At 27.6% G+C, this 25812-nt stretch overlaps 1 protein-coding gene across 2 annotated transcripts in view; it reads left to right on the forward strand.

The window, feature by feature from the left end:
• Positions 1-25812, forward strand: part of Utx (Utx histone demethylase) — a 530199-nt gene that overhangs the window by 403770 nt on the left and 100617 nt on the right. For both annotated transcript variants that reach the window (XM_065501028.1, XM_065501029.1), the window contains 2 exons: positions 14796-14923; positions 25364-25783. In XM_065501028.1, coding sequence (XP_065357100.1) covers positions 14796-14923; positions 25364-25783 — 548 coding nt within the window. The remainder of the gene's footprint in view (positions 1-14795; positions 14924-25363; positions 25784-25812) is intronic.

The following is a 25812-nucleotide window of genomic DNA, read 5'->3' on the forward strand; positions in this document are numbered from 1 at the left end:
AATGAGTGGCTTCTTTTGCCGCAACTGCATATTGCTTGCCATACCAAGAACTTTCTGGGAAATTTTGTCTGCTTTTGGGTCCTAAACTTTTCTTCAACATTCCCTCGAGCATCAGCAACATAAAATTTTTGACCTGGAAGTTGCGAAAAATCTGCCAGAACATACGTTTCGTCATCCATTATGCAGCAAGAATATTTTTTTATAAAACTTGACTTCAATTTCCGTGCTCTGTTTTTGGCCTCTAAATTTTTAGTAGCGTTCCTGTCAGGAACTTTTTGAGCCTTGTATGTTTTTAAACCTGCATTAGCTTTAACTTTTCGTACCAAATAGTCCGAGCACTGAGCTAACCGGGCTGCTTTCCTACCGGATGTGTTGGGAGCTCTTTTGAAAATGCGTTCTATTTTTTTGGCTTTAGAAACATCATGTGGACCATTCCTTCTACCTGAACCAGGTTTTCTATCAACTGACAAGTTCTCCCGGTACTGTTTAATAACATTGGAAACAGTTTGACGGCAGACCTTTGTATGCTTGGCCAACTTTTTGTAAGACCAAGTTGGGTTTTGTTGAAAATATTTAATAATTTCAGTACGCACTTTTTTCTGGTCACTCATTTTAATCAGATTAACAAAAAAATTAATATAATTGACATTACACATAATAACTGACATGTTTTTCAAAGGTAACTTGATCAAAAAAAAATTCAAATAATACTTGGGTTAAAAAATGTAATGAAAAACGTGTGTTAAGAATTTTTCGATCTCACTCCTTAGTAATGATATTACAATTGAGTTTTCTTTAGGGTTAGTTTTATACTAACTAACCCTGACTCTAATAATGTGTTGATGAAGCATAAGTTTTATTTTGTTATTACGTTTATATATATATATTTATACATACTATGAATTAATTAAAAATATTTCAATGTATTTGATTTAATCAATGATTTCAGATAAAACATTTTAAGGTTTATTTCACTCACAATATTTATGTTTTAATGAATCTTGACACGATCCTTTTTTCATACAAAAGGTTGCTCAAATGGCTCCACGTATATTCCTCCTCCCACTCTTCGCTATGACTAATCAGGAGTGAGCGAGAGAGACTGATAGTGATAGAGATATAGAATAAGAGAGAAATAGAGAGAGTGATAATGTTTTATGATATATATATATATATATATATATATAGAATAAGAGAGAGAGGAAGAAAGGGTGAGAAGGAGAGAGAGACTCTAATAATGTGTTGATGAAGCATACGTTTTATTTTGTTATTACGTTTATATATACATTCATACATACTATGAATTAATTAAAAATATTTCAATGTATTTGATTTAATCAATGATTTCAGATAAAACATTTTAATGTATATTTCACTCGCAATATTTATGTTTTAATGATTCTTGACACGATCCTTTTTTTGTATGAAACCTGTTTTGGTTTTCTTTAGATTTAACTTTTTCAGTTTGAATATTTTTGAATACTTTCTTTTAATTTCATAACGTTGTGAAATTATTATACATATGTATATTATTAATTAATTTATTTTTTTTGTATACAATATGATATTAGTAAATATGATATTATTTTATCAATTAGAATTTTAAGTTAGAATATTTTTCAATTGGTTAGTATATAAATATTTCATATTTAATATGAATTTTGATTAAAAGTATATGTAATTATTTTTTTTGTTTTTGTTTGCACTATAATTTTATTAAATAATGTGTTACTTAGAGTAAATTATTCGGTTACAATCCCTCAACGATCGGCGTAACTATAACATTATTTTATTCCATTACTGTAATACAGCTATAGAACACAAATAGAGAATAAGAGAGAGATAAAAAATGAATATAATAATCTGTAAAGTCGGCTCAGTGAGCGTATCAGTTCTGTTCAGGTCCGATGTTTGTGTTGATCAATCAGCAACGAGGTAGAGGGAAATATTATGAATGAGATATAGAATACGAGAGAGAGGAAGAAAAATAGAGAGAAATGCTCGTTCCGTACGTTCTTCTTAGTTAGTTTTGAATTAACTAAGGCCTCGCTCTAAGAATGTGATAGTGTTTCTAGAATTATTTATCTATGATATGTACAGATTAGACATTGTAAGAGTTATTGTACTCAAAATATTTATGTTTTAATGATTCTTGACACGATCCTTTTTGTATGAAACCTGTTTTGGGTTTCTTTAGATTTTAATTGATTTGATTTAAATATTGTTTTCTATATTACATATGAGTTTTGCATCACGTTGTGAAATTAATATACATATATTATTATTATTTTTTTTTTATATATGTAGATGTTGCAAGATGATTATAATTCAATATGATTAATATTTTTTCAGGATTTAAATTTTAAGTTAGAATATTTTTCAATTGATTAGTATATTAATTTTTTGAAATTTGTATAGATAATTTAATAGTTATTATATAGGTTTTTAGTTTGTTATAATTTTTTTGCGAATTATGTTTAATGTTCTATAATTGTACAAAATAAAGTCTTACTTTGAGTCGATGATATGGTTATATTTCGTCAACTATCAGCGTAACCATAACATTACCTTAATCCATTACAAGTACAGTCAATTTTTTCTGATAGGAAATACTATTAACTATCTCACTCTCTCTTGATGATATGATGATTCATTTCTAAAATGTATCCGCCAAAAAGGAAAACTGTTTTAAATGTGAATGTATTGGCTTTATAATTTAGATATGAATATATTAATATATATGTTTTCATTAAACGGACCTAGGCTACTAACTGAATTCATTATTAAGATACCTAGGATATGTTTGATTCTCATTGGTATAAATAGCTTCATTAATTGTGATTATATTTCATTCTTGTGTATAACTTCAAAGGTATCTTATCCAATTTCATTATATAATAAAATCAAAAAAATGCCAACTTTTACTTGTGATTTTTGCGGTAAAATATACAATATTCATTCATCCTTAAAACGACATGTAAGAATACACCATCAGAATTCTTCTTCAATGAATTGTTCAGTATGTGATTTAAAATTCACAAACCGTAAAGATTTTCTGAAACATATTCATTTAATAGAACATATGGAAAAAGTGAAAGAAAGTAGTGTCAATTGCAATGATTGTAAAACACGTATTCTAACAAAAAATTGGTCACGACATTTACGTACAAACGCACATAAAGATAATTGCGTTAAACCATTTAATAACGACATAAAGTGTATTAATTCCGTTTTTAAGAATCGTATCGCAACATATTTGTTTGAAAATGAAAATAGAAACAATTTAATTCCTGAAAATTTTCTAAGATCAATTAATGACATCACATCAAACTAAAATGAGTATCATCAATTCTACTGCTACAACAGACGATCTCTCACAACTATATTCAAATCATTTTGATATTATAATACAAAAAATGAGCGAATTTCAAGAACGTGATAGTGGGTGGACATTAACCGAAATCTCTCATATGGAATTAAATATTAATGAATATAAATGTATAAAAGGATCTCATTTCATATCTTTACCACCAACAATATCGAAGAGAAAAGCATGTATTAACGTACAAAATCAGGATGAATTTTGTTTTAAATGGGCAATTATATCAGCATTAAACCCAGTACCTGAAAATGCAAACAGATGTTCGTCATATAAAATCGGAGATATTAAAGCCGATATTATTGTGTTGGAAAATAATTTTCTTTTAAATTTTAAAAATCTAAACTTTCCGTTATGCGTAAATAAAATAAAAGAATTCGAATTAAACAATTCGTCTATAAGTATAAATGTTTTTGGTTTGGAGGATAATAATATTGCGGGTCCATACTATTTTACTCAACAAGAAAATCACATCAATTTACTATTATTAGAGGAAGGTGAAATATTTCATTATGTTTTAATCAAAAACATATCAAGGTTAGTCATAGTATACAATATATACTAAGTGAAGAAAATCTTAATATATTTTTTATTTCATTTATTTGCAGATTAATAAAAACTCAATTAACAAAACATCGAAGAAAGGTACATGTATGCAATACATGTTTAATTCATTTCCACAACGAGTCAGCCTTAATGAAACATAAAGAGGAATGTAATAAAATTGTTACTAAGATGCCTAACTTAGATAATAACATACTTAGTTTTAAGAATTTTAAAAAGCAAATGGATATGCCTTTTGTGGTTTACGCAGATTTTGAATGTATTCTAGAATCAATGAATGTCCAAAATTCAAACAGTGTTAAGTCGGTACAAAAACATATTCCATTTGCTTATAGTTATTATATTAAGTGTTCATATGATTCAGGTTTAGATATATTTAGAATATATAGTGGTGAAGAATCGGCAAAGCATTTTTTTCAACAATTAGTTAATGATACGTTAGATATTTACAATAATCATTTAAGTAAAGTTAAACCAATGAATCCCTTGACACCACTTCAACGGAAAAAGCAAAATGAAGACAAAATTTGTCACATTTGCAGTAAATTTTTATCTATTAAAGATAGAGTGGCTGATCATTGTCACTTAACGGGTGAATATAGGGGTCCGCACATAATAAATGTAATTTGGAGTATCAAATTGCACATTTCATTCCTATATTTTTCCATAATCTTTCGGCATATGATTGTCATTTGTTTGTAAGAGAACTTTCATCTGTTAAGGGTGATATAGATATAATTCCATTAAATAAGGAATTATATGTATCCATATCTAAGAAAATTTCAGTAAATGAGAAAGATACTTTTGAACTTCGTTTTCTAGATTCACTTAGATTTATGCCATCGAGTTTAGAAAAGCTAGCTGACTTCTTGTCCGATTGTGATTTAATAACTATAAAATCAATTTATCAAAATGATAATGAATTCAATTTAATGAAGCGTAAAGGTGTCTTTCCTTATGATTATCTAGATTCAGTGAATCGTCTGAAAGAGACACAATTACCATCTCAATCTTTCTTCTTCAACAAACTTACTAATGAGTCGTGTAGTGTAGATGATTATAAACATGCTGAAAATGTATGGTATACATTCAATTGTAATACTATACTGGACTACTTACTTTTATATTTGAAAGCTGATGTTCTTTTACTATGCGACATTTTTGAAAGCTTCCGAAAAGTTTGTAAAAACATTTACAATTTGGATCCGTGTCAATACTATACTACACCCGGTCTATCTTGGGATGCAATGTTGAAAACAACAGAAATAGATTTAGAATTGTTAACCGACATCAATATGTATAATTTTATTGTACGCGGTATAAGGGGAGGTATTGTTCAATGTTCTAAACGACATTCAGTAGCCAATAATAAATATGTAAGCGATTATGATTCTACTAAAGAATCGAATTATCTAATTTATTTAGACGTCAACAATTTATATGGTTATGCCATGTCTCAATACCTTCCCTATAAAAACTTTGAATGGGTTGAAAACTTTGAAAATTTCAATTTAAATGATGTAAAATATAATTCTCCAATTGGATATATATTGGAAGTAGACTTAGAGTATCCATCCACATTACACGACAATCACAACGACTTACCATTTTGCTCTGAAAATAAAAAAAAATGAGAACATGAAACAAACTAAACTAATTACAGATTTGAATGATAAAACCAAATATGTAATACACTACAGAAATTTACAACAATGTATTCAACATGGGATGATCTTAAAGAAAATACATAGAATTCTTAAATTCCATCAATCGAATTGGTTAAAAAAGTATATCGATTTAAATAATTATCATAGAACATTGGCTAAAAATTCATTTGAACAAAATTTTTTCAAATTATTAAATAATGCTGTCTATGGTAAAACTATGGAAAATGTAGATAAGAGGAAAGACATTAAAATAGTATGCGAATGGGAGAACAGAAAGAAGAGGTTGGGTGCTAGAGCTCTTATAGCTAAACCTAATTTTCATAGTTCGTTGAAAATTAATGATGAAATGGTTGCCATTGAAATGAGTAGAATACGAACTGAATATAATAAACCAATTTATATTGGGTTTTCCGTTTTAGAATTATCAAAATGGAAAATGTATAATTTCCATTATGATTATATGAAACCTAAATATCAAGAAAATCTTAATCTAAACTATATGGATACAGATTCATTTATTTATGATATAAGAACAAATGATTTATATGATGATATTCGAGATGATATCAATTCACATTTTGATACATCTGCATATCCTATACAAAATGTTTTTAATTTTCCTTTGCTGAATAAAAAAGTCTTAGGAATGATGAAAGACGAATGTAATGGAAAAATAATGAAGGAATTCATTGGTTTACGTGCAAAAATGTATTCTGTTAAAATAGATAGTGTTGAAACAGAAATAAAAAAAATTAAAGGTGTGAAACAATATGTTACCGCAAAGCTAACTGTTAATGACTTTAGAAAATGCTTATTAGAAAAACAATTATTTTATGATTCAATGTATATATTTAGATCTAAGATTCATCAAATTTATACACAATATATAAGTAAGTTAACATTAAGTTATTTAGATGATAAGAGATTTATAACTGAAAATGGTGTAAATACCTATGCATGGGGACACTATAAAATAAAAAAATAATGTAAACAAAAACAAAAAAAAAATCACTTGTTTTATTTCAATTTACATATACTAAATATACAGTTTCAATTCGTAGTAAGTATAACATAATCCATTCAATTTATGAATTTTTTTTCATAATTCATACTCAAAATAAAGTTTTTAGAATAAACTGTCATGTTTAATTTATATCATATACTCGTATATATACATAAACATTATTTCTCTATAGAGAAATTTTAAACATGAACTTCGATAATTTTTAAAAAATATTAACATATTCATTCTATTGTATAATAGATACAGAATTTATTATTTGTTTCACTAAATCCTCTCTAACGACTACTCTTTTACAATTAATATTTTTATTATATTGTAAAAACATCTTATTTTATTCTATTCAAAATTAAATTCTTTATATTATTGCAATCATATACACACAGCCTCAAAAGTGATTAAACACCAGCTAAAATTCTAACGGAAGTATGTTTGAAAACATCTACTTGTACCCATATTCACTATATTAACCAAAATATGATAATTTGAGAAGATTAAGATTATCAATTAAAGGAATTATTAAAACCACGGTTTTTAATATAAAACCCTAGTTTTTAATATAAAACCCTGGTTTTTAATATACAACCCTGGTTTTAATATAAAACCATGGTTTTTAATATAAAACCATGGTTTTTAATATAAAACCCTGGTTTTTAATATACAACTCTGGTTTTTAATATACAACCCTGGTTTTAATATAAAACCATGGTTTTTAATATACAACCCTGGTTTTAATATACAACCGTGGTTGTTAAAACCATGGTTGTATATTAAAAACCATGGTTTTATATTAAAACCAGGGTTGTATATTAAAACCAGGGTTGTATATTAAAAACCATGGTTTTATATTAAAAACCATGGTTTTATATTAAAAACCATGGTTTTATATTAAAACCAGGGTTGTATATTAAAAACCAGGGTTTTATATTAAAACCATGGTTGTATATTAAAAACCATGGTTTTATATTAAAACCAGGGTTGTATATTAAAAACCAGGGTTTTATATTAAAAACTAGGGTTTTATATTAAAAACCGTGGTTTTAATAATTCCTTTAATTGATAATCTTAATCTTCTCAAATTATCATATTTTGGTTAATATAGTGAATATGGGTACAAGTAGATGTTTTCAAACATACTTCCGTTAGAATTTTAGCTGGTGTTTAATCACTTTTGAGGCTGTGTGTATATGATTGCAATAATATAAAGAATTTAATTTTGAATAGAATAAAATAAGATGTTTTTTCAATATAATAAAAATATTAATTGTAAAAGAGTAGTCGTTAGAGAGGATTTAGTGAAACAAATAATAAATTCTGTATCTATTATACAACAGAATGAATATGTTAATATTTTTTAAAAATTATCGAAGTTCATGTTTAAAATTTCTCTATAGAGAAATAATGTTTATGTATATATACGAGTATATGATATAAATTAAACATGACAGTTTATTCTAAAAACTTTATTTTGAGTATGAATTATGAAAAAAAATTCATAAATTGAATGGATTATGTTATACTTACTACGAATTGAAACTGTATATTTAGTATATGTAAATTGAAATAAAACAAGTGATTTTTTTTTTTTTTGTTTTTGTTTACATTATTTTTTTATTTTATAGTGTCCCCATGCATAGGTATTTACACCATTTTCAGTTATAAATCTCTTATCATCTAAATAACTTAATGTTAACTTACTTATATATTGTGTATAAATTTGATGAATCTTAGATCTAAATATATACATTGAATCATAAAATAATTGTTTTTCTAATAAGCATTTTCTAAAGTCATTAACAGTTAGCTTTGCGGTAACATATTGTTTCACACCTTTAATTTTTTTTATTTCTGTTTCAACACTATCTATTTTAACAGAATACATTTTTGCACGTAAACCAATGAATTCCTTCATTATTTTTCCATTACATTCGTCTTTCATCATTCCTAAGACTTTTTTATTCAGCAAAGGAAAATTAAAAACATTTTGTATAGGATATGCAGATGTATCAAAATGTGAATTGATATCATCTCGAATATCATCATATAAATCATTTGTTCTTATATCATAAATAAATGAATCTGTATCCATATAGTTTAGATTAAGATTTTCTTGATATTTAGGTTTCATATAATCATAATGGAAATTATACATTTTCCATTTTGATAATTCTAAAACGGAAAACCCAATATAAATTGGTTTATTATATTCAGTTCGTATTCTACTCATTTCAATGGCAACCATTTCATCATTAATTTTCAACGAACTATGAAAATTAGGTTTAGCTATAAGAGCTCTAGCACCCAACCTCTTCTTTCTGTTCTCCCATTCGCATACTATTTTAATGTCTTTCCTCTTATCTACATTTTCCATAGTTTTACCATAGACAGCATTATTTAATAATTTGAAAAAATTTTGTTCAAATGAATTTTTAGCCAATGTTCTATGATAATTATTTAAATCGATATACTTTTTTAACCAATTCGATTGATGGAATTTAAGAATTCTATGTATTTTCTTTAAGATCATCCCATGTTGAATACATTGTTGTAAATTTCTGTAGTGTATTACATATTTGGTTTTATCATTCAAATCTGTAATTAGTTTAGTTTGTTTCATGTTCTCATTTTTTTTTATTTTCAGAGCAAAATGGTAAGTCGTTGTGATTGTCGTGTAATGTGGATGGATACTCTAAGTCTACTTCCAATATATATCCAATTGGAGAATTATATTTTACATCATTTAAATTGAAATTTTCAAAGTTTTCAACCCATTCAAAGTTTTTATAGGGAAGGTATTGAGACATGGCATAACCATATAAATTGTTGACGTCTAAATAAATTAGATAATTCGATTCTTTAGTAGAATCATAATCGCTTACATATTTATTATTGGCTACTGAATGTCGTTTAGAACATTGAACAATACCTCCCCTTATACCGCGTACAATAAAATTATACATATTGATGTCGGTTAACAATTCAAAATCTATTTCTGTTGTTTTCAACATTGCATCCCAAGATAGACCGGGTGTAGTATAGTATTGACACGGATCCAAATTGTAAATGTTTTTACAAACTTTTCGGAAGCTTTCAAAAATGTCGCATAGTAAAAGAACATCAGCTTTCAAATATAAAAGTAAGTAGTCCAGTATAGTATTACAATTGAATGTATACCATACATTTTCAGCATGTTTATAATCATCTACACTACACGACTCATTAGTAAGTTTGTTGAAGAAGAAAGATTGAGATGGTAATTGTGTCTCTTTCAGACGATTCACTGAATCTAGATAATCATAAGGAAAGACACCTTTACGCTTCATTAAATTGAATTCATTATCATTTTGATAAATTGATTTTATAGTTATTAAATCACAATCGGACAAGAAGTCAGCTAGCTTTTCTAAACTCGATGGCATAAATCTAAGTGAATCTAAAAAACGAAGTTCAAAAGTATCTTTCTCATTTACTGAAATTTTCTTAGATATGGATACATATAATTCCTTATTTAATGGAATTATATTTATATCACCCTTAACAGATGAAAGTTCTCTTACAAACAAATGACAATCATATGCCGAAAGATTATGGAAAAATATAGGAATGAAATGTGCAATTTGATACTCCAAATTACATTTATTATGTGCGGGACCCCTATATTCACCCGTTAAGTGACAATGATCAGCCACTCTATCTTTAATAGATAAAAATTTACTGCAAATGTGACAAATTTTGTCTTCATTTTGCTTTTTCCGTTGAAGTGGTGTCAAGGGATTCATTGGTTTAACTTTACTTAAATGATTATTGTAAATATCTAACGTATCATTAACTAATTGTTGAAAAAAATGCTTTGCCGATTCTTCACCACTATATATTCTAAATATATCTAAACCTGAATCATATGAACACTTAATATAATAACTATAAGCAAATGGAATATGTTTTTGTACCGACTTAACACTGTTTGAATTTTGGACATTCATTGATTCTAGAATACATTCAAAATCTGCGTAAACCACAAAAGGCATATCCATTTGCTTTTTAAAATTCTTAAAACTAAGTATGTTATTATCTAAGTTAGGCATCTTAGTAACAATTTTATTACATTCCTCTTTATGTTTCATTAAGGCTGACTCGTTGTGGAAATGAATTAAACATGTATTGCATACATGTACCTTTCTTCGATGTTTTGTTAATTGAGTTTTTATTAATCTGCAAATAAATGAAATAAAAAATATATTAAGATTTTCTTCAATTAGTATATATTGTATACTATGACTAACCTTGATATGTTTTTGATTAAAACATAATGAAATATTTCACCTTCCTCTAATAATAGTAAATTGATGTGATTATCTTTTTCTTGTTGAGTAAAATAGTATGGACCCGCAATATTATTATCCTCCAAACCAAAAACATTTATACTTATAGACGAATTGTTTAATTCGAATTCTTTTATTTTATTTACGCATAACGGAAAGTTTAGATTTTTAAAATTTAAAAGAAAATTATTTTCCAACACAATAATATCGGCTTTAATATCTCCGATTTTATATGACGAACATCTGTTTAATGCTGATATAATTGCCCATTTAAAACAAAATTCATCCTGATTTTGTACGTTAATACATGCTTTTCTCTTCGATATTGTTGGTGGTAAAGATATGAAATGAGATCCTTTTATACATTTATATTCATTGATATTTAACTCCATATGAGAGATTTCGGTTAATGTCCACCCACTATCACGTTCTTGAAATTCGCTCATTTTTTGTATTATAATATCAAAATGATTTGAATATAGTTGTGAGAGATCGTCTGTTGTAGCAGTAGAATTGATGATACTCATTTTAGTTTGATGTGATTTAATGTCAATGGTACATGTTTCACCTTCTACGTTTACTAAAATGTACTTGCAAAATAGTTCAATATTAAATTTAATATTGGTGTGTTTCTGCAGCATATCTTTTAACATTTCAATGATTTTATCATTAATTGATCTTAGAAAATTTTCAGGAATTAAATTGTTTCTATTTTCATTTTCAAACAAATATGTTGCGATACGATTCTTAAAAACGGAATTAATACACTTTATGTCGTTATTAAATGGTTTAACGCAATTATCTTTATGTGCGTTTGTACGTAAATGTCGTGACCAATTTTTTGTTAGAATACGTGTTTTACAATCATTGCAATTGACACTACTTTCTTTCACTTTTTCCATATGTTCTATTAAATGAATATGTTTCAGAAAATCTTTACGGGTTCTGAATTTTAAATCACATACTGAACAATTCATTGAAGAAGAATTCTGATGGTGTATTCATACATGTCGTTTTAAGAATGAATTAATATTGTATATTTTACCGCAAAAATAACAAGTAAAAGTTGCCATTTTTTTGATTTTATTATATAATGAAATTGGATAAGATACCTTTGAAGTTATACACAAGAATGAGATATAATCACAATTAATGAAGCTATTTATACCAATGAGAATCAAACATATCCTAGGTATCTTAATAATGAATTCAGTTAGTAGCCTAGGTCCGTTTAATGAAAACATATATATTAATATATTCATATCTAAATTATAAAGCCAATACATTCACATTTAAAACAGTTTTCCTTTTTGGCGGATACATTTTAGAAATGAATCATCATATCATCAAGAGAGAGTGAGATAGTTAATAGTATTTCCTATCAGAAAAAATTGACTGTACTTGTAATGGATTAAGGTAATGTTATGGTTACGCTGATAGTTGACGAAATATAACCATATCATTGACTCAAAGTAAGACTTTATTTTGTACAATTATAGAACATTAAACATAATTCGCAAAAAAATTATAACAAACTAAAAACCTATATAATAACTATTAAATTATCTATACAAATTTCAAAAAATTAATATACTAATCAATTGAAAAATATTCTAACTTAAAATTTAAATCCTGAAAAAATATTAATCATATTGAATTATAATCATCTTGCAACATCTACATATATAAAAAAATAATAATAATATATGTATATTAATTTCACAACGTGATGCAAAACTCATATGTAATATAGAAAACAATATTTAAATCAAATCAATTAAAATCTAAAGAAACCCAAAACAGGTTTCATACAAAAAGGATCGTGTCAAGAATCATTAAAACATAAATATTTTGAGTACAATAACTCTTACAATGTCTAATCTGTACATATCATAGATAAATAATTCTAGAAACACTATCACATTCTTAGAGCGAGGCCTTAGTTAATTCAAAACTAACTAAGAAGAACGTACGGAACGAGCATTTCTCTCTATTTTTCTTCCTCTCTCTCGTATTCTATATCTCATTCATAATATTTCCCTCTACCTCGTTGCTGATTGATCAACACAAACATCGGACCTGAACAGAACTGATACGCTCACTGAGCCGACTTTACAGATTATTATATTCATTTTTTATCTCTCTCGTATTCTCTATTTGTGTTCTATAGCTGTATTACGGTAATGGAATAAAATAATGTTATAGTTACGCCGATCGTTGAGGGATTGTAACCGAATAATTTACTCTAAGTAACACTTTATTTAATACAATTATAGTGCAAACAAAAACAAAAAAAATAATTACATATACTTTTAATCAAAATTCATATTAAATATGAAATATTTATATACTAACCAATTGAAAAATATTCTAACTTAAAATTCTAATTGATAAAATAATATCATATTTACTAATATCATATTGTATACAAAAAAAATAAATTAATTAATAATATACATATGTATAATAATTTCACAACGTTATGAAATTAAAAGAAAGTATTCAAAAATATTCAAACTGAAAAAGTTAAATCTAAAGAAAACCAAAACAGGTTTCATACAAAAAAAGGATCGTGTCAAGAATCATTAAAACATAAATATTGTGAGTGAAATATACATTAAAATGTTTTATCTGAAATCATTGATTAAATCAAATACATTGAAATATTTTTAATTAATTCATAGTATGTATGAATGTATATATAAACGTAATAACAAAATAAAACGTATGCTTCATCAACACATTATTAGAGTCTCTCTCTCCTTCTCACCCTTTCTTCCTCTCTCTCCACTCCTCTCTCTCTTATTCTATATATATATATATCATAAAACATTATCACTCTCTCTATTTCTCTCTTATTCTATATCTCTATCACTATCAGTCTCTCTCGCTCACTCCTGATTAGTCATAGCGAAGAGTGGGAGGAGGAATATACGTGGAGCCATTTGAGCAACCTTTTGTATGAAAAAAGGATCGTGTCAAGATTCATTAAAACATAAATATTGTGAGTGAAATAAACCTTAAAATGTTTTATCTGAAATCATTGATTAAATCAAATACATTGATATATTTTTAATTAATTCATAGTATGTATGAATGTATATATAAACGTAATAACAAAATAAAACTTATGCTTCATCAACACATTATTAGAGTCAGGGTTAGTTAGTATAAAACTAACCCTAAAGAAAACTCAATTGTAATATCATTACTACATATATTTATGTACAAACACGAATTGCATTACCTATCAGAATCTATAGATTAGTTATACATAGCTAAAAAGTTGAGAGAACATTTCTCTCTCATTTGTTTCCTCTCTCTCTCCGCTCCTCTCTCCTTCTCACCCTTTCTTCCTCTCTCTCCGCTCCTCTCTCTCTACTCCTCTCTCTCTCTCTCCTTCTCACCCTTTCTTCCTCTCTCTCCGCTCCTCTCTCTCTCTCCTTCTCACCCTTTCTTCCTCTCTCTCCGCTCCTCTCTCTCTACTCCTCTCTCTCTTATTCTATAAAAGCGAAGAGTGGGAGGAGGAATATACGTGGAGCCATTTGAGCAGCCTTTTGTATGAAAAACGTGATCTAGAAGGTACATAAACATACTACTCGCACCAACACCAATTTCTAAAATAAACCAAAATTTTTTTTCTTTCAAAAATTATATAAATAATTTAAAATAATACCATTAGTTATATCCCTAATGTGCATTTGAATTTTTTTCTTGTTATCTTTTTTATATTGAACATTTTTGGTTTGAGGGGTAATTTCCGTTGGCTTAAAATTTAAATATTGTGCATATCGTCACTGAAGATTAGTTAAATTAAAATTATTTTTTGTATTATTTTTTAGGATGAGCGTGAAAAAGCTGGTTCACATGGAGTGCAGCAGATGTCTGATTCGGATTCAAAAGACTCATTGAGCAACGCTTCTATAAGTGGAAAGAAGAAAAAAGCGAAAAGTAGCAATAAAATGTTGAGGTAGGTATTATATATTTATTTTTGAAATAAACAAAATATTGTAGAGTATTTATAGTGTTGTATAACTGCCATATATTAATAACTTAGTCAATAAAAACTTTTTTCGTCAGTAAATTATATATTTGACCTTATTTTAACATGTTCTACCTTAAATTGCGTATAGTCTCATCTAAATTTATACATAACATACATTAGACCTTCCCTTAAAAATTATTTACTTGGATCACGGTTCTTATTTAGGTCAATCAGATAACGAGAACCCGTGCCGGAAATCGATTAAAAGTTGTACTTTTAGCGATTTCTAAAAAAATATATATTTTTAAAATAATATTTTTTAGACCTTTGTAATAAATCGTATTTTATATAGAAACTAGCTGACCCGGCAAATGTTGTTCTGCCATACAAATTATTTCTAGTGAATAAATAACGAATGTATTCAAAGTGTGTTGGAATGGGATCCATGACTGTCCACATGAATGGGGACAGATGACCGCCGAAAAAAAAACCTTGAACCATTTATTTTTCAATTCAATATATTTCATTAACATACCATTTCATAGTTTTATTTCATGTATTCATTGTTTGATCTCTTAGCTAACACAAATAATATAGATTGTTTGCCAACGCGAGAACCTATTCTCCTACCCACCAAAAATATATAAAAATTTAAAAAATAAAAAAATTGCTTGGATAGGGACTCCCTAATGACCTAGCGGTATAAAATGTACTTTACGACCTATTCTCATAGCTCCCAAATACACTTACAAAATTTCATAAAAATCTGTTGAGCCGTTTCGGAGGAGTTCAAACACAAACATTGTACCTTGCAAGGCATATAAAACAATAATTTCGAATGAAAAATAGCAAGGTTATGCAGATTTTCTTTGTAGAAAATAGTGTACACGACTATTGCATGCACAACTGTGATTAATAATAATACGTAGTTATTTTTCCTTCAATATTAATGGTTTATACCTTGATGGTAAAATTTTGAAGAAATCAAAACATTGTTTATCCAATCTTGGTTATTCTATTAAGCCAAATCTACATGCGCAATATCGAGCCCTTAGCGCCAAATTATCGTAAGCAACAAAACACAAATTTTACAGGAGAAGGTTTTCTTTTGATTATTTTGAAATTTATACATAGAATTAAAAATGTTATGATGCGATATAATATAATTTCGTTCAAATTATTTGATTTTTGTTAAGATAATGAAAATCCTAAAATCTATTCATCGATTCAGATTTAAAAGTTTCGGTTTGTTCTCAAAAAAAAGATTTAAGTCGGAATATAATGATTTTTATGATCTTAAAAATATGAAAAAAATGTTTTTTATTGAATTTTTGCATAAATAAAAATTTTTCGAATTGAAATTAAATTTTTATTTATAAATAGTTTTTAATGAAATTTCACAGTTATGTAGATTTTTCTATTTAAAAATTTATTATCAGCAATCCCGCAGTTCCCAAAAAAGTGTTGAAAAATTCCAAAAATGGGAATTTTTATTTTTTTGGCTATAATATCCATACCAGTGTCGGGGTTATCGGGACCCTTTACAAAATAATTAGAAACATATTGAGCCACCTAAAATCGGTTACTATATTTTGATATCGAATATGCAATTTGAGAATTTTTGGCCTAAATTTTTATTTTACATAAAAAATAGGTGTCTTTTGAAACGACCGACCCCTCGGTAACAACAATTTTGGAATTGGTTTTCCTTTAAAATATTTTATGAAAACTTAGCTTTCAGAAAGTAGAAATTCCTTATACATCCTCTTAGAAATTTTTTGCGATAACTTAAAAAGAAAAAAAGTTCTTTTTTCCCAAAAAATTTGCGAAAAATCGCATTTTTAAAATTTTTTAAATTCAAATGCATATAACTTTGGACTTAAGGCCCAACTATAATATGCATACACTAGCTTAAGTCAGCTTAAGCAACTGTACGAATACATATAAAATGTATGTGACAAACTATAATGTACTTAAGAGAGTTTCGTCAAATTTTATTTGCTTAAGCAAAGTGCGAATCTAGTCGCACATTCCGTACGGAATCAGCTGTTTGTTTATTTTATACAAAGAAAATAGAGAAATAAATGAAAAGGATGAAGAAAATTAATTTATTTTGATAAAATAATAAGAAATACGTATTTTTTTAATTGCATGTTGCACATAAATGTGCAAATGGAGCTAAATTGTTTTGAATTCACGTAAGTACATTATGGTCATCTAAAAGTTTCTTCGGATTTCCTTAAGCATTTGACAGACTTTTCGTTCGGTTTTGACATTACCTTAAGCTAGCTTATGCATATTATAGTTGGGCCTTTAGTCGTTATTTTTAAACAATGATTTTTCTATTTGACACATTCATCCAATAAAGGAAAACTGGAGAAAATCGGGAAATATTTGGATACGCTGTTATCAAAAAACTGGAGTAGGGTGGGTAAAAATGTTGAAAATTTAATTTTCAAATGCGAATATATCCTAAGCTATAAGAGATAATTGATAGCTACGACGAGGTTGTTTGTGCTCGAAGATTCTATATGTGTAATTTTTTTGAAATCGGAACTCAAACCAAGAAATAATATCGTTTTAAAAATGTAACATACCCGAGGTGTCCTACTTTGAGGGCCCTTCGTCGGCCCTGTTGGGCTCATGAGGTCCACGTTCAAAACTCGACAACACTTCTTCTTTGCGCATGTGAAATTTCATTCAAACCAATCTAACCATTTAGAAGTTACAGATTTATTTCCCTCTTTTTTATAAAGGACCAAGCCTATTGAAACTGGCTGAAATCGGTCCATAATTTCACCTAGCCCCCATACAAATGTCCTTCCGAAATTGGACTTTATCGGTCATAAATGTTTAATTTATATATGTATCTCCACAAATTCCGCTCCAAATAAGTTTTATATACACAAAATTCATGTCACCAAATTTTGTTACAAAAACATCCCCAACAACTCCTGTCAGTGTTGCCACTGAACAAATTTTATTCCTACCTAATTTTTGTCAAAAAACTACCAAAATCGTTTTAAACCTACGATTTTTTAAAAATCATATGTATATGGGGAATTTCATGTCAAGTGAACCAACTTTTGAAATCGATGTCTTCCGATCGGGATGAAATTTGCACCAAGGTTAGCTCTATTGGATAGTAACTCAGACACAATTTTTCAACAACATCGGTCGAGAACTCTCTGAGTTATAGGGGGTAAAATTTTGACAATTTGGTCAAACAGGGGTTTTTTCTTATCCATGTAACTTATTACCTATTGTTCTTAGCAAAATGTGTCATAATATGGTATAGATAGCTATTTCTTCGATCTTTCGAAAAAAAATATTTAAAAAAAAAAATAAAAAATTTTTAATATTTTTTTTCCGAAATCAAAAACTTTTTTGACTTTTTTTAAAATTTTTTCTCTTTTTTTTTTTTTTTTTTTTTTTTTTTTTCTTAAAATAAAGTTTAGATATTTTCCTTGAACACCTACTTGGTCGCTTAGTGGGATGCGAGTGGGATATCTATCAAAATAAATATTTTGTAACTCAAAACATAAAATTTTTGACTTTTTTTGCAAAATCAAAAACTTTGTTGACTTTTTTTTTTCAAAATGGACCCTTTTTTAATCTTTTTTTTTAGGTCAAACAAAAGCTTAGATATTATCCTTGAAGACCCTTTTGGTCGCTTAGTGGGATGCGAGTGGGATATCTATCAAAATAAATATTTTTTAACTCAAGACTTACAATTTTTGACTTTTTTTTTGCAAATACGATTTTTTTTCCAAATGGGCCCTTTTTTGTAGTCAAAAGAAAGCTTAGGTCCATTCCTTTAAGATATTTTTAGTCCCTTAGTGGGATGCGAGTGGGATATCTATCAAAATAAATATTTTGTAACGCAAGACATACAATTTTTTAATTTTTTTTTTTGCAAAATCAAAATTTTTTTCCAATATGGGCCCTTTTTTAATTTTTTTTTTTTGCTCAAAAGAAAGCCTAGGTCCATTCCTTTAAGATATTTTTAGTCCCTTAGTGGGATGCGAGTGGGATATCTATCAAAATAAATATTTTGTAACAATTTTTTAATTTTTTTTTGCAAAATCGAAATTTTTTTCCAATATGGGACTTTTTTTTAAAAATTTTTTTTTGCTCAAAAGAAAGCTTAGGTCTTTTCCTTTAAGACTTATTTTGTCACTTAGGAAGATGTGAGTAGGATATCTATTAAAATAAAAATGTTGTAACTCAAGACATTCAATTATTGACTTTTATTTTGCAAATTCGAATTTTTTTTCAAAATGGGCCCTTTTTTAAAAATTTTTTTTTAGTCAAAAGAAAGCTTAGGTCCATTCCTTTAAGATATTTTAGGTCCCTTAGTGGGATACGAGTGGGATATCTATCAAAATAAATATTTTGTAACTCAAGATATACAATTTTTGATTTTTTGGCAAAATCAAAAACTTTTTTGACTTTTTTTTAAAATGGGCCCTTTTTGTAATTTTTTTTTTTTGCTATAAAGAAAGCTTAGGCCTATTCCTTTAAGATGGTTTTGATCGCTTAGTGGGATGCGAGTGGGATATATATCAAAATAAATGTTTTGTAACTCAAGACATACAATTTTTGTGTTAAAACATTTATTTTGATAGATATCCCACTCGCATCCCACTAAGGCACTAAAAATATCTTAAAGGAATGGACCTAGGCTTTCTTTTGAGCAAAAAAAAAAATTAAAAAATTTTGATTTTGCAAAAAAAAATTAAAAAATTGTATGTCTTGCGTTACACTCGCATCCCACTAAGGGACTAAAAATATCTTAAAGGAATGGACCTAAGCTTTCTTTTGACTACAAAAAAAAATTTAAAAAAAGGGCCCATTTGGAAAAAAAATCGTATTTGCAAAAAAAAAGTCAAAAATTGTAAGTCTTGAGTTAAAAAATATTTATTTTGATAGATATCCCACTCGCATCCCACTAAGTGACCAAAAGGGTCTTCAAGGATAATATCTAAGCTTTTGTTTGACCTAAAAAAAAAGATTAAAAAAGGGTCCATTTTGAAAAAAAAAGTCAACAAAGTTTTTGATTTTGCAAAAAAAGTCAAAAATTTTATGTTTTGAGTTACAAAATATTTATTTTGATAGATATCCCACTCGCATCCCACTAAGCGACCAAGTAGGTGTTCAAGGAAAATATCTAAACTTTATTTTAAGAAAAAAAAAAAAAAAAAAAAAAAGAGAAAAAATTTTAAAAAAAAGTCAAAAAAGTTTTTGATTTCGGAAAAAAAATATTAAAAATTTTTTATTTTTTTTTTTAAATATTTTTTTTCGAAAGATCGAAGAAATAGCTATCTATACTATTTGGGACACATTTTGCTAAGAACAATAGGTAATAAGTTACATGGATAAGAAAAAACCCCTGTTTGACCAAATTGTCAAAATTTTACCCCCTATAACTCAGAGAGTTCTCGACCGATGTTGTTGAAAAATTGTGTCTGAGTTACTATCCAATAGAGCTAACCTTGGTGCAAATTTCATCCCGATCGGAAGACATCGATTTCAAAAGTTGGTTCACTTGACATGAAATGCCCCATATGTTTTTTTTAGAGAAAAGTATGACTTTTTTATTAAAAAAGTATTTACATATAATTGTACATGATTAATAAGCAACAAAATATAACAATATAACAAAAAAGGTATATAAAAATTCATTTCTAATAATATTCTTAAACTGAAAAAAATACATGTCAGTTTCTATACGCTACGCAAGTAAAAATTTAACATTAATTTTGTTGTTGTATTTAATTTTTATAAAAATCTCTATTTCCTGACCAGCCATATCGGGGATCATTATTTTTTACAAGTTTCTTACAAAGCATAATGTTATTGATTGTACTAGTTTCTAATTTGTTTCTTAATTTAGTTTTTATTAAAGAAAGCATCTGCAGAACTATGTGGCAACGAAAGTAAATTGAAAACAAAGTTAGCCAAATTACCATAAGTTCTCTCATTTAAACCATTTTTCATTGAATTTATTTGATCCCAAAATAAATCTATATTTAAATCAGATGAAAGTTTTATGTCCGATAATCTTAACAAGTTCCACTGAGAGATAATAATATCAGGATCACAATAGAAAATTTTAAAACAAGGGACAATATTGGAAAATCTTCTTTAGAGAGTACTTTCGATGGAGTAATTATTTGTAAAAGTTTGATATCTTCACGTTTAAAGTCAAATTATTTGGTTTAATAATTTGATATAAAATTTTAATATATTAGCTCTGTTCAATAACTAAAAGTTGTTACTAGTTAGTAACAATTGTTACTGGAAAAGCGTTCATTAACTCAAAAAACAAGTAGAGAAAAAATCAAGAGCGTATAAATTTTAGAGAGTGTTCTCTCGTTGCAAACTATTACAAGTTCTATTTGGAACTCGTAATAGTTAGCAGCTTATACTTCAAATGTTTTGTATTATTGTTTATTTATTTACAATTTTATTTTTGTGGTGAAAAAATGTCAAAAAAAGAATTATCAATAAAATTGAAGAAAATGTGAGTATTTATACATTTTAAAAGGAATAAAATAAGAAAATTGTGTGTATAAAACAATTGTTACTGGAAAAGCGTTCATTTACTTTTTACTATTATTGAGAATTTAAAAGAGTAATTTTGTAAATTTTGATTTTATTCTCTCGTTGCAAGTATTTACTGGGAAAGTAAATGAACATACCTATTATGTTTAACTTCAAATATTTCATCCGCGCTAAGATTGTTTTCAATATACATTTCTGCTTTTATGCCTATAAAAAATGTTTGAACTTCAATATGATTATTTTTATTTTTGTACTAAAAGTTTGTGTTTTGGTTTTAGTGTGTTCATTTAATTGCGTGTTTTATTTAACTTGCTAAACTTTTTTAAATAAATACTTTTTGATCCAACCTACCAAAAATCAATTTAAACTACCATCCTACCAAATGAAAAAAATCCTACCAAATTTGGTAGGAAAAGCCCAAAACGGCAACGCTGATAACAATGGACTTAGAAACATGAAATTAAGTATACACGATCCTAAGTCAGTGAGAATTCTAGGAGGAGACTTTTTGGAACCTTTTCTTTATTCAAATGGTACTTTTTGTAATTTCTTCACCAATGAACCTAGAAACATGAAGTAAAGATTATATGGACCGGAGTGAGTGGGAATCCGCAAGTGCCTGATTTTTGGTACTTTTTATATATTTTAGCGGTACTTTTTGAATTTTCTGTAATAATGGACATAGAAATATGAAGTTAATCGTATATGTTCTAAAGTGAGTGAGAATTCTAGGTGGAGACTTTTTTGTACTTTTTAATTTTTGGTAATTTTTATATATTTTAGCGTTACTTTTTTAATTTTCTGTAATAATGGACATAGAAATATGAAATGAATCGTATATGTTCTAAAGTGAGTGAGAATTCTAGGGGGAGACTTTTTTGTACTTTTTCATTTTTCGAATAGTACATTTTGTAATTTCTTCACCAATGTACCTAGAAACATGAAGTAAAGCTTATATGGACCGTAGTGAGTGGGAAACCACAAGTGGCTTATTTTTGGAACCTTTTCTATATTCTAATGGTACTTTTTGAATTAACTGTAATAATGGACATAAAAATATGAAATTAAGCGTGTATGGTCCTAAGTGAGTCTCTAGGGAGAGACTTTTTGATACTTTTCATTTATTCTAAGGGTACTTTTTTGAATTTTCTATAACAATGAACTTAGAAACATGATATTAAGGATATATGGTCCTAAGTGAGTGAGAATTCTAGGGATAGACTTTTTGCTACTTTTTCTTTATTCGAATGGTACTTGTTGTAATTTCTTCACCAATTAACCTAAAACCATGAAGGTAAGCTTATATGGGAGTGAGTTGGAAACCACAAGTGGCGGCTTTTTGGTACTTTTTATATATTCTAATGGTAATTTTTGAATTTTCTGTAATAGTGGACATAGAAATATCAAATTAGGCGTATATGATCCCAAGTGAGTGAAAATTCAAGGCCATACATCTTGGTACTTTTTCTATGTTCTCATAGACATTTTTTGAATTTTCTATAATAATGGACCTAGAGTTTTCAAAAAACCGAAGAATTTCAAAACCGCGGTTTCGGTATTTTTTCGGTTTTGTGATAATTTATTAAATATTAATTGTTATAGAAACAAAATTAGTTGATAATATAGGAAATGCTAAACAAATTTAAAATTCAAACTTGACGGGTTATGGTTTAGTGAATGCGAATTCAAAAGTGATAATCAATGGTACTATTTGTTTATTGCAATGGTACTTTTTGAATATTTTATAATAATAAACATAAAAATGTAAAATTAGGCACACATGATTCTGAATGAATTTGAATTCACAAAAGGGGACTTTAATTGTAACTTTCTTTTGCATTTTCTATAATAATGGACCCAGAAATATGAAATTAGACATTTACATTTACTATTTCATTCTTCTAATTGGGGTGGCGGAGCGCACCGGGTCAGCTAGTTTTAGATAAAAACAGCATCTGAATTTTGGTGCGATTCGATATAGTTTTATCTGTATAACAATAAAACACATATTCTTACCCTACTATTACACAATCGGTCACATTTACTTTTACAAAGTTTATTTGCACAAAAATTGCAAGAAACAAAAATACTTCTTAGGTTTTAGTTTTATTTTTACGTTAATGTGTTTGTTTAAGTACGAAACAGTGTTTTTAATGCAATGTACAACATACACACTAGAGTAACCACAAAAAATCGATGGCGGAATTTTGTTCGTCTGGACCTCACAAAACGATTCCCCTTAACCCGTGTCGCACGTCGCTCAAAGTTTTGAGGTGCATTTAAATGGTGAAAAAATGCAATTGTTTCAGTTTTTGTAAAAATTTTGCCATTAAAAAATTACTTTTGCAATTTAATTTAAAAGAATAGACAAAGAATGATAAGACATATAAGAGACTAAAATTGGTTAAAAAATTTTAAAGTTATTAAAAATTCCCCAGGACATTAACGTGTCGCAGGCCACTAGAACAAGAAATGTAGTAACAAAATTAACATATTTCAAGAAATATTGAAATAAAAGCTCATTTTTGCTTAACATATATCCATATTACTCGTAGAATATTGTTAACCAATTTGCAGGTATGACCAAAAAAGTTAATTTTTTAACCGTAGTTTCAAATAAATCCTTTACAAATATTGATACCGAGATAAAATTTGACTCAAAAATTTTTTATATGCACTGAAATTATGCTACTAAATTTTTTGATAATCAGTCCTTAGCAGTGTTGCCAATTCATGGTGAACAAAAAGGGCTAAATACTTAGAAAAAAAGGCTAAAAAGGGCTAAAAAAGGGCTAATATTTTTAATTAAAGAAATACATACATTTGACACAAAAAACAACTTAGAATGTTACATTTGGCTATGCCGAATAGACAAACAAAAATGTATGAATATAACACATGTTCAAATGCAAGAAAATAAGAATATTTATTCCTGTATGTTGATCCTTAACTTTAAAATAACGTAATACGAGGCCACACGTATATCATATGCTGATGTTTTTAAAGCCTTGTATTTATCACCTGACCTGCAAAATGCTCCTAAATTTAATTTTTTTATATGAAAGACAAATTATATATGTATAAAGTAATCCTTTGTGATAACTTCGATGGAGAATATTTTGATAAGTGAATATATGGCAAATATGCCTCTCATGTAATGCAGAAAAAAAATATTCTAAAAATTATACACGTCGCCGGAAAGAATTGATTTTCATTGGCAAAAACATAAATTTTGCCATTATATCAAAACTAAGGTAGCCAAAATATATATACATAAATATTTAATTTAAATTTGGAAAAAAGTTAAAAGTATTCTCTTTATATACGCCCGGACCCGCGCGTAAAAAATTAACATATTTATTAACATTTTTCCTATATTAGTTATGGCATTTTTTTAATGTATGGAAGGTCCAACAATTTGTATGTGCTTAAATTGTTTACTGGTTCAACATTTTTAGTTACTTTTTGTCATAATATCCCTGGCAATTTTTTTGAACTGATTTTACTAATTTTCAACAGCATAAATTTCAGATCATTAGAGTAAATATATAAGTTTTGATTTAGTCATAAAAATGGCTAAATGAAAATAAAAAAGGCTAAATTAATTTTTTTATGGCTAAACAAGATTGAAAAGTGATAAATTTAGTCCAAAAAGGGCTAAATTGGCAACACTGGTCCTTAGTCATATCTGCATAGAGCATAAAAGATGTCAAAACACTGAAATAGACTTTAAGTCTTCATTATTTCTGAAATAATGTCTGATATACTCGGTGTAGGGTAGTTGTTATTGATGAATTAATAAATAATCGTTTAAGGAATCGCAACACAATTAATAATTAACTTTAATAATAATTTTAGATTCGGTACTAATGTGGACCTATCAGATGATCGGAAATGGCGCCCTCAACTAGCAGAACTTCAAAAACTTCCAGCTTTTGCTCGAGTAATATCGGCAGCAAATATGCTGTCTCATGTTGGTCATGTAATATTAGGAATGAACACAGTTCAGCTATACATGAAAGTTCCTGGAAGTAGAACTCCCGGTCATCAAGAAAATAATAATTTTTGTTCAATAAACATAAATATTGGTCCCGGCGATTGCGAGTGGTTTGCTGTACCAGATGCATATTGGGGTGGAATCCATAACTTATGTGAAAAAAATAACATTAGTTATTTACATGGATCTTGGTGGCCCGTATTGGATGACTTATATAAGGAGAATATCCCGGTGTACCGATTTATTCAACGGCCGGGTGATTTAGTTTGGGTGAATGCAGGGTAAATATTACGATATATTTATTATTATA

This window comes from Calliphora vicina, chromosome 2 (genome assembly GCF_958450345.1).
Source record: "Calliphora vicina chromosome 2, idCalVici1.1, whole genome shotgun sequence".
In the NCBI taxonomy this organism is placed as follows: domain Eukaryota; kingdom Metazoa; phylum Arthropoda; class Insecta; order Diptera; family Calliphoridae; genus Calliphora; species Calliphora vicina.